Raw genomic sequence first — 10803 nt, 5'->3', positions numbered from 1 at the left:
GACGGGAAACCATAAAAATACTAGAGGAATCCAAAGGCAACAAAATCTCAGACATATGCAGAAGCAATTTCTTCACCGATACAGCTCCTAGGGCATTGGAAACTGAAGAGAAAATAAACAAATGGGACTACATCAAAATAAAAAGCTTCTGCACAGCAAAAGAAACCATCAACAAAACAACAAGAAAGCCCATTGCAATGGGAGAATGTATTTGCCAATGTTATCACTGATAAGGATTTAATTTCCAACATTTATAGGGAACTCATATAACTTAACAAAAGGAAGGAAAACAATCCAATCAAAAAATGGGCAAAGGACCTAAATAGACACTTTTTCAAAAGAGGACATTCAGAAAGCCAAGAGACATATGAAAACATGCTCAAAGTCACTAATCATACGAGAGATGCAAATCAAAACAACAATGAGGTACCATCTCACACCTGTCAGAATGGCCATCATCAACAAATCAACAAACGACAGTGCTGGAGAAGATGTGCTGAAAAAGGAACACTTGTGCACTGCTGGTAGGAATGCAGACTGGTGCAGCCACTATGGAAGACAGTATGGAGTTTCCTCAAAAAACTAAAACTGGAACTCCCATGTGACCCAGTGATCCCACTTCTAGGAATATATCCCAAGAAACCAGAAACACCACTCAGAAAGGATATATGCACCCCTATGTTCATAGCAGCACAATTTACCATAGCTAAGATCTGGAAACAGCCTAAGTGCCCATCAGCAGATGAACGAATTAGAAAATTGTGGTACATCTACACAATGGAATACTATGCTGCTGTGAAAAAGAAGGAATTCTTACCATTTGCCACAGCATGGATGGAACTGGAGAGCATTATGCTAAGTGAAATAAGCCAGTCAATGAAAGGTAAATACCACATGATCTCACTCATTTATGGATAATAAAGACCATTATAAACTGATGAACAAAAATAGATACGGGGCAGAGCAGCATCGAACAGACTGTCAAACTACAGCGGGAAGGCCGGGGAGGGTTGGGGGGTGGGGGGCGGTAAGAGATCAACTGAAGGACTTGTATGCATGCATATAAGCATAACCAATGGACACAAGACACTGGGGGGTATGGGAGGCCGGGGGTAGGTCAAGGGGGAAAAAAAAGGAGACATATGTACTACTCTTTATAATACTTTAAGCAATAAAACAAAATTTTTTTTTAAAAGACAACAATCAAAAAAATAAATAAATAAAAATAAAAACAACTAACTGCACAGTAATTGAAGCAAACTATTTTAAAACATTTAAACAAAGATTTAATAAGACCATTATTTTACTTTAAAAAAAAAAAAGAAGTTCAATAGTTTTTTGACACAAACTAAGTGAAATTCTTGAATGTTTGATTTTCAGAACAAAAGTACATGTTTATTCTATTCACATGTGACTTGGTAACATTTGCTTGAGGGGGGAGAATAAATCTGGAAAAAGTCTGGCTGCCACTTAGACTTCAGAGAGGAGAAAATAAGAGATACAACAACGGAAATATCAATTAAAAAAGAGATGGGGGTAGTGTAAAGAAACCTTTCAATAGCTTTAACAAAATTAAAGCCAAATTACCCAAGCTTTGGTGTGAGGCAAAGAATCTCCACAAAAGGAAGAGCATTTAGACCTCACAGCCCAGCCACTGTCTACCACAACTGTCCCTTAGTAGTAACCTAGACATTTCCTCGCGAAGGTTGTTGCTTCCCCATCTACACCCTAATTCAGTTGTGGACAATATTTTTCCTTAATTTCCCATTAGGTTTTCAAGATAAGATAGTATACTTAAGACATTTAACTGAAGAGCATTATTTTGTTTTAAGGCTTCCTCTCAACACAGAGTATACAAACAGAGAATAGCACAAAATTTTCTATTCTGACCTTCTGGACAATATTGGCTCTCTGGGATCCATGGGGCCCTGTTTTAATAGTGTCCCAATAGAGGTATCATGCTCAGAGTGTTCCCGGATTTTGTTCTCCTTCTCTCCTTTCAAAGGAGGAGCCCACACAATGATCCAGTAGATATCTACCTATGAAGATATTTCCATGTAATGGGCCGTGGTTCTGTCATCCTCACTTGAGTCTCTTCTGGGGATCAGAATAAGGAGACCATGGCACCTAGACCAGCCAGAAGCCCCTGGCCAACAGAAGTAGCTGCCTGAACACCGCTCGAAGCCTGGGACTGCTGAGGATGAGGATAAAGGGATGGACAGATGTGCACAGGTAGGTTACAATTTGCCATGGCCAGAACCAGTCATTCTCTGAGGAAAAGAAACCTACAGTATCAATGATCAGGGACAAGAAAGATAGAATGTAAAGAATGAGGAAGAAGATGAGTGACTTCAGAGCTCTGGTGTGAGCCTGGGTGCTGGCGTCTTGCAGGCTGTGGGCACTTTGCTGCATTGTCCGAGCGTGTCTCCTCAAAGAATGAATCAACAATGCAGTCGAGACCAGAAAAACAGAGCAAGGAATTGAGAACAAGACAAATTGGAGGGGTAGGAAATAGTGAATATCCATGCTCATGACCCTCTCCATGTAGGTCATATTCTCATAACCTTCTCTAATAAAGAAACCTTGATTCAAAGCGTAGTCTCCCCAAAAGAAGAACAGGGTGACGATGGTGGAGGTCAGGAGAGAGCCCAGCAGAAGCCAGGGCACTGACCCTGGGAACCTCCACTTCAGCCAGAGGAAGGTAGGGTGGGTGAGGTTAGCAATCTTCATGCAGAAGAGGACACTGAGCCAGGTACCGAACCAGAAGGTGGCTGAATTCAGGAAGTCCCATTGGAGTCTAACGAGCTGCCCTGCAAGACCCTTGTTGAACTCCTCCAGGTGGAAGAAGGCGTAAAAGTTGTGCACCATTCCAACCCACTGTAGGCAGAAACGGGAGGCACCCAAGCTAATCAGGATCATGTCAGAAGGGAGCAGCCTCCCAAGCCGCCTCCATTCTCTGCTCAGCACCAGCACAATGAAGCCATTGGCCAGGATTCCCAGGAGACACAGCAGGACAAAGAGCAGCATGAAGAGGACTGTGAATGCTGGCTGCATTTTGGCCCCTCCTCTGGTCACCACCCCTCCGCCTAGGTCCTTGGCCTCCTTATTACCCCTACTCACAGTCCTTCTTTTGATTTTTCCTCAGGGGATGTGAAAAGAATGCTCACGCTCTGCATTTGAGCCAGAGCTCACTTAAAAGGAAGATGCTTGGCTATGGCTATGGAGGAAAGGTGAACTTGGCTCACCTTTCCTCTCAGGATGCAAATTTCTCCCAGGCTCAGTTACCATTATGCTACCAACTGCCCCTGATTTGGTTTTTCTGGTTTTGCCTACATGTTGCCGTGGTTAACATCAATGTAGAGGGCTTCTCGGGGAGTCTGTGACTGAGTTTCATCCTTCTTATGCCATCCTTGGGCCCTGTAAACACACACCTCCCCATCAGGTCATTCTCAAGATATTAAGTATATAAGCAAGAAGTACAGAGAGACATTCATATGGCCAAGACCTAAGCAAATACTAAAGCTAAGTAAGTCTGTATCTAGCCAAGCTTTCCTGTTACACGTCCATCCTTACCTAGGAGTAGTCACCCCCTTCAAGCTCAGATACCTTTGTAGCAAACCTCTTCTTAAATCCTTCTTGGCCCCTGAGGTATAAATGATTGACAATGTTTAAACTAGCTTTATGCTTCCAGTGAGAGAATTCATTTCCTCATGGTTATGAGACTGAGAGCATCTGCTTCTTGCTGGATGTCAGCTGAAGGTCAACCTCATGTCGTAGTGGCTGCCTGAAGTCTTTACCAAATGGACTGTTTCAACATGGAGGCTCAAGCCAGCAAAGTGAGTCTCTAGAGAGAGTCTTAAATATCAAAATGTAATCACAGGTGTGACATCCTATCACCTTTGTTATATTCTATTGGCTAGACACAAGTCACATTCCCCACAGACACTCAAACGGAGGGGGTTATACAATGGTGAGGACACCAGGGGTGGGGGACATGAGGGGCAAACTTAGAGTCTGTCTACCACACTGAGAAACTAAACCTTACAAGGCATGTGTGAATACTGTCCTCCAACACCAAAATTAAAAAGAGATCCCAGCCTTAACTGGGTAGCTTAGTTGGCGTCATCCAAATATGCCAAGGTTGCAGGTTAGATCTCTGGTGAGCGCACATACAAGAATCAACCAATGAATGCATAAATAAATGGAACAACAAATTGACCTCTTCCTCCCACCCCCGCCCTGCTTCCTCTCTCTCTAAAATCAATAAAAATTATTTTAAAAGAGAGATCCCTATGAGACCATGTTAAAAATAAAAATAGGATGGACCTGAAGAGCATTATGCTAAGCTAAATAAGCCAGTCAGAGAAAGATAAATATCACATGATCTCACTCATTTGTGGAATAAAATGAACAACATAAACTAATGAACAAAAATAGATCCAGAGACAGAGAAACACCAAACAAACCATCAAACCTCAGAGGGAAGCAGGGGAGGGCAAAGGGGGGGGGGGTGGCCTGTAAGAAATCACAGGACTTGTTTGCATGCATATTAGCATAACCAATGGATGTGGACACTGGGTCGATGGGGGCTTGTCCTGGGGGGGTGGGAGTGGCCAGGGAGGGGTCAATGGGGAGAAAAGGAGACACATGTAATATTTTAAACAAAAAAAAAGAAATTAAAATAGATTCAAGTCAATCCATACTCAAATGTTTTCTGTTTAATATATCAAATTTGTGCTTCTTCCACATTTGTTTAAAACATTTTTATGTTTGTGTGCCATAAAAAAGTAAGCTAAGACAATTAGTCATACAAATAATATAAAAGTTATTACCACCACAGCATGAATGTATAATTGTATAAAAATAATTCACAAAAAGAGAGGGCCCATTGAAATTGGGTGAATATGCATTTTTCTCACTCTCAGATATCTGTTCCTTATACAGTTTTCACATTCATTCATTCACTCAACCCGTATTTATTTATTTATTTATTTATTTTTTAAATATATTTTATTGATTTTTCACAGAGAGGAAGGGAGAGAGACAGAGAGAGTTAGAAACATCGATGAGAGAGAAACATCGATCAGCTGCCTCCTGCACATCCCCCACCAGGGATGTGCCCGCAACCCAGGCACATGCCCTTGACCGGAATCGAACCCGGGACCTCTCAGTCCGCAGGCTGACGCTCTATCCACTGAGCCAAACCGGTTTTGGCCAACCCGTATTTATTGAGCACTTATACACACAGGGCACCTATTCACTGGGGACAACAGCAAACTAAAGAGGTGGGATTCCTGCTTTTATGGAATCTGCAGTCCAATGGAAGGTAACAGACAATAAGAAAACACAGGAACAAGACACTTTCACATAATAATTGGTGCTTTGAAGAAAACAGAAGAGTAGGCTTGCTAGAGAATGGCAGGAGAGGAAAAAGTGGTTTTCTCAGGAGGTAACCTAGCCTGAGAAGCCTGAACAACTAGAGCTTTTCCATGTATAACTGGACATATTCATAATACCACAAACTATAATTTTATATCATTCTCTTTCACCATTCTTTTTAACTTTATTTGGCAGGGAATCTTCTCCTGCCAGAAAATAAGAACTCCAGCAGACCATATGACTTTTCCCTTTACTCTTATCAAATAGGTTGTCCCAAGATCACTTCAAATCACAAAACATACTCAAACCAGAAGCTGGACATTGCTGTACAATATATGAATATTACGTAACTAGATAACTGCAGCTTCAACCCATGTAGTGTGGGCTATGCAGAGGGGGAATGGAAAAAGGGCAGGAAGGCTCCCACTTGAACTAGAACCAAAGTAATCTGGCTTTGTACTCTGTAGGCCTGGCAAGTGTTTATGCTGATTCTCTCCCTCATGGGACCTTTTCAGGGATCTCGAAGTTCCCAGTCTCCACTGGGCCTACTCTCCTTCAATGGGTAGATGGCATCTTTATTTTGAGTGACCCTCAGGATTCCTTTGTAACCCCCACTCATTTATCACCAAATTGCTGCTACTGGAGTTTCCACACTCTAGTAGGCAGCCCTATTAGTCAGATCTCAGGACACTCTCACACACATGCTCTCTTCTGTGTGACTCACAGCTGACCCCTAACCCTGCTCCATAACCTTTTAACTTCTCATAGTTACACCCTGCTCCCAAGCCTTAATGGGGCCACATTTTCCTGACTCCACTCCAAAGTTAGCCAGTCAGTCTATATCAGTGATTCCCAAAGTGGGCGCTACCGCCCCCTGGTGGGCGCTGCAGCGATCCAGGGGGGCAGTGATGGCCACATGTGCATTTGTTTTAACTTTTTTTGTATTACCTTTCTATTCTGAGTTCAATAAATAGTTTCATAATTTCAAACTTCAATGTTTCTAATTTACGCCTTTCTTTACTATATTTTACGAAAAAGGTAGAAACATTAATACATATATCTTTCTGTTTAATTGCTATTAAAATTTTAAAAAAATTAATTTCCAGGGGGCGCTGAGTAATATTTTTTCTGGAAAGGGGGCGGTAGGCCAAATAAGTTTGGGAACCACTGGTCTATATCTCATTCTCTTAGTCCCCCAGGCAGAAACAAGCCCCTGATCCACTATGCTTCCCTGCTAAAGAAATAACAGTGAGCTTTGTGGTGGCCCCATGGAAGCTCTGGACCACCACCAGGTTGGAGGGGAGGGGAGACATTCCTAGTCCTCCTCTGCCAAATACAAAACAGGAGTCATACCCAGCTGTTTCTAAACATTTACTCCTCAGACATCCTCTCTCTTTTACTGTCTCAACCCTTTTATTTTATCAAAGGATTTCAAGAGTATGGAACAGGTTTGTAACATTTCCTTTGAAAACCTGCATATCATGAACTGGCAACTCACTCTGAAATCTCCTATCATTAAATTTGTGTACCTGATAGAAATTTCAAATTTGAACATTGTGTTATTTAAGGGGCAAGGTCAAGAAAGTCTTGTTGGTCATGCTAAGAAATTTGGATATTATCCTAATGTAACTGGAAGCCATTAGAGGTTTTAAACTAGAAGTAGCGTGATCTACTGTGGTTTTAAACAGATTTTGGGGGCTATTGTGTAGAGCAGTGGTCACCAACCTTTCAGCAACTGTTGATGTAGAGAATGGAATTGGGAGAGGCAAGGGTGGAAGAGAGCAGTCATAGGCTACTGCAATAGATCATGTACAAGCAGATGGTGCTTGTTCTCAAGAGAAAACACTGGAGGTGGTGAGCAGTGATAAGTTGCTGGCATATTTTGAAGGCAGATTAAAAAGACTGGCCTGATATGACGTTTTAAAAAGAGAAATCAAGGATAAATCCTAAGTATTTTATCTCAGTAATTAGGAGAATTTTATGGAGTCATTCACTTAGATGAGAAAGACTAAGAGAAAAATGTTTGTGGGAGAAACTATTTTGGATATGTTAAGTTTGAGAAGCCTGTTAGATATCTAAGATGAGACATGAAGCAGACAATTGAAATTTAAGTCTGGATCTCAGTAAAGAGTTAAGGCTGGAGTAACAGATTTGGGAGTCTTCAACACTAACATGGTATTTAAAGCCATTAAACTAGATGAGATCATGGGGGGGGGGGGGGAGTGCGGGGGGGGGGGCAGGGGGATGGGGGAAAGTAGATGGAGTCTGTTAAGGGACTGTAAGTCATGCACCTTCAGCTTTTAGGGATAGAAAGTCAAAGGTTGCAGCAAAGAAGATCTGGCAGAGACTAACATTAGAGGGGGGTTCTATTCCAGGAGCTCCTGCTCAGGGACAAGGGGAAGAAGAAATAAGCAGTGGGGAGAGAGACATGAGAAAGACATAAATGTGCTGAAGTGATCTGCACCCAGGGATTGTACGCTATGCTCTCTGGGGAGATGCCTTAGGGCAACCACTGTTAACATGTTCTAACTTTGAGAGACCCTTTGGTAGGAACTCAAGTCTAACACAGTAGAATGTTGGTGTTGAAAATGGCATCTGTCCTGTGCCTTACCCTGAGCAGAGAAACCCTATTTACAATTTATCCATTCAACAAAATCTATCCAGCATGTGCTGATTGTTGGGCACTAGACCAGGCACATAGGTACAAACATTAAGATAATCTTTTGAGAGAGATAGACAAGTAAACATATAATGACAATTCAGTACAATAAATAAAATAATAAATAATATTTACTCAGTGCTGCTATGCATCCTCATTTACTATTCTAAGTGCTTTACATATAATAATATTTTATACTTATAAAAACTTAATGAGTTTCAAATATGATGCTGGGACTAGATATCCATATACAAAAGAATAAAATTGAACCTTTCATCACACCAAACAAAAATGAACTCAAAGTGCATTATAGATCGAAATATAAGAGCTAAAACTATGAAACTTTTCAAGATAAACATAAGAGTAAATCTTCAGCCCAGTCAGTGTGGCTCAGTTGGCTGAGCATCGTCCCATGCACCAGGAGGTCGCTGGTTCAATTCCTGGTCAGGGTATATGCCCAGGTTGTGAGCTCTATCCCCAGGAGGAAGTGTTCAGGAGGCACCCGATCAGTGATGTTTCTCTCTCATCTATATTTCTATCTCTCTATTCCTCTCCTTTCCTCTTTCTCTAAAAATTAACAAAAACATTTTTTAAAAAGAAAGAAAACAAAGGGCCGAAACCGGTTTGGCTCAGTGGATAGAGCGTCGGCCTGCGGACTGAGGGGTCCCAGGTTCGATTCCGGTCAAGGGCATGTACCTGGGTTGCGGGCACATCCCCAGTGGGAGATGTGCAGGAGGCAGCTGATCCATGTTTCTCTTTCATCGATGTTTCTAGCTCTCTATCTCTCTCCCTTCCTCTCTGTAGAAAATCAATAAAATATATTAAAAAAAAAAAAGAAAACAAAGGGCAGCCACATAATGAGAGAAAATATTTGCAAATCATATACCTGACAAGGAAGTTGCATCCAGAATATACAAAGAACATACAACTCAGCAATAAAAAGACAAGTAATTCAATTTAAAAACAGGTGGAGGATTTGAATAGACATTTCTCCAAAGATAATATGCAAAAGGCCAATAAGCACACTAAATGATGTTCCACATTATTAGTCATTACAAAAATGAAAATCAAAACCATGAGATACCACTTCACATGCATTAGGGTGGTTAAAAGCAAAAAGAAAAGAAAAGAAATAGATAATAACAACTGTTGATGAGAGGGGAAAACCGAAACCTCATACCTTACGGTGGGATTGCAAAAAATGATACTGCTTCTTTGGAAAATTGCTTGGGTGCAGTTCCTCAAAATGTTAAACAGAGTTACCATATGACCCATAAATTCCATTCTACACCCAAGAAAAATGAAAATGTATGTCCAAACAGAATCTTGTGCATAAATGTTCATAACAGCATTATTCACAACTAGAAGCCCAGTGCACGGATTCATGCACAGGTGGGGTCCCTCAGCTTGGCCAGCACCCTCTCACAATCTGGGACCCCTCAGGAGATGTAGCAGCGCTGAAGCGGCAGGCAACCCGGGAGGAGCCCCAGCTGGGGCCAGGCGCAGCTCCACTGCCACTCATCCTAGCTCCACTGCACCTGCCACCACCACCACCCCCCTACCCCACCCCCCACCCATAGCACTGACACGGAGGCTGGAGAGGCTCCCACCGCCGCAGTTGTGCTCACCAGCCATGAGTCCAGCTTCTGACCGAGCAGCACTCCCACTGTGGAGCACACTGACCACCAGGGGGCAGCTCCTGTGTTAAGTGTCTGCCCCCTGGTGGTCAGTGATCATCATAGCAACCAGTCAACTGGTCGTTCAGGTCATTTGGTCATAATGGTCACTTAGGCTTTTATATATATAGATAGATAGCCCTCAAATGGAAACAGCTCAAATATATATCAACTAATGAATGAATAAACAAAATGTGCTATGTCAATTAAGTAGAATATTATTTAGCAGTAATTGTATGGCATATAAATTATGAGTTAATAAAGCTGTTTATAAAAAACCAAAAACCAAAGGAAGCCTGCTTCTAAAGGATCCTATTGATCCAATTTGGGAAAATTTGAGCTTTGAAATTAAAAATAATGCAAGAAAAATAGAAATCCAATGAGATAGGTACTGTTGTTATCTTAATTTTACAAATGAGAAAATGCAAGTGCATGAGAAATAACTTCTCATAGTTACACCTATAATAGGTGGCAGAACTAGGATTTAGTTAGGCATTCTAGCTTTAAAACATGTATTCTTCATCTACAATATCCTATCCATATATGTCAATCCCATAACTAACATCATACTCAATGGTGAAACACTGAAAACCTTTCCTTTCTAAGATCAGAAACAAGACAAGGATGCCCACTCTCACCACTTTTATTCAATGTAGTATTGGAAGTCCATATCAATCAGGAGAGAGAGAGAGAGAGAGAGAGAGAGAGAGAGAGAGAGAGAGAGAGAGAGAGAAGAAAAGAAGGAGAGAAGGAGGGAGAGGGGGAAGGGGAGGGGGAGGGGAGAGGGAGAGGGAGAGGGAGAGGGAGAGGGAGAGGGAGAGGGAGGAAGAAAGAGAGGAAGGGAAGGGAAGGGAAGGGAAGGGAAGGGAAGGGAAGGGAAGGGAAGGGAAGGGAAGAGAAGGGAAGGGAAGGGAAGGGAAGGAGAAAGGGGAATGGGGAAAGGGAAAAGGGAAAAGGAAAAGGAAAAGGAAAGGAAAGGAAAGACCATGCAAATTGGGAAGGAAGAAGTAATATTGTCTGTGTTTACAAATAACACATTTTCTATAGAAAACCCTAAAGACACCACCAAAAGACTAAAAACAAATTCAG

The 10803-nt window shown here is 41.8% G+C and overlaps 1 protein-coding gene across 1 annotated transcript; it reads right to left on the bottom strand.

Annotated features, from left to right (window-relative positions):
* Nucleotides 1-2127: 2127 nt before the first annotated feature.
* Nucleotides 2128-3054, bottom strand: TAS2R41 (taste 2 receptor member 41). The gene has a single exon (XM_059656138.1). The coding sequence runs from the start codon at nucleotides 3052-3054 to the stop codon at nucleotides 2128-2130; it is 927 nt and encodes a 308-aa protein (XP_059512121.1).
* Between the last annotated feature and the right edge of the window lie 7749 nt (nucleotides 3055-10803).

The sequence above is a fragment of the Myotis daubentonii genome, chromosome 10 (genome assembly GCF_963259705.1).
Source record: "Myotis daubentonii chromosome 10, mMyoDau2.1, whole genome shotgun sequence".
Classification (NCBI taxonomy): Eukaryota; Metazoa; Chordata; class Mammalia; order Chiroptera; family Vespertilionidae; genus Myotis; species Myotis daubentonii.
The sequence above is the reverse complement of the archived record's forward strand: the minus strand, read 5'-3'. Positions and strand labels throughout refer to the sequence as shown.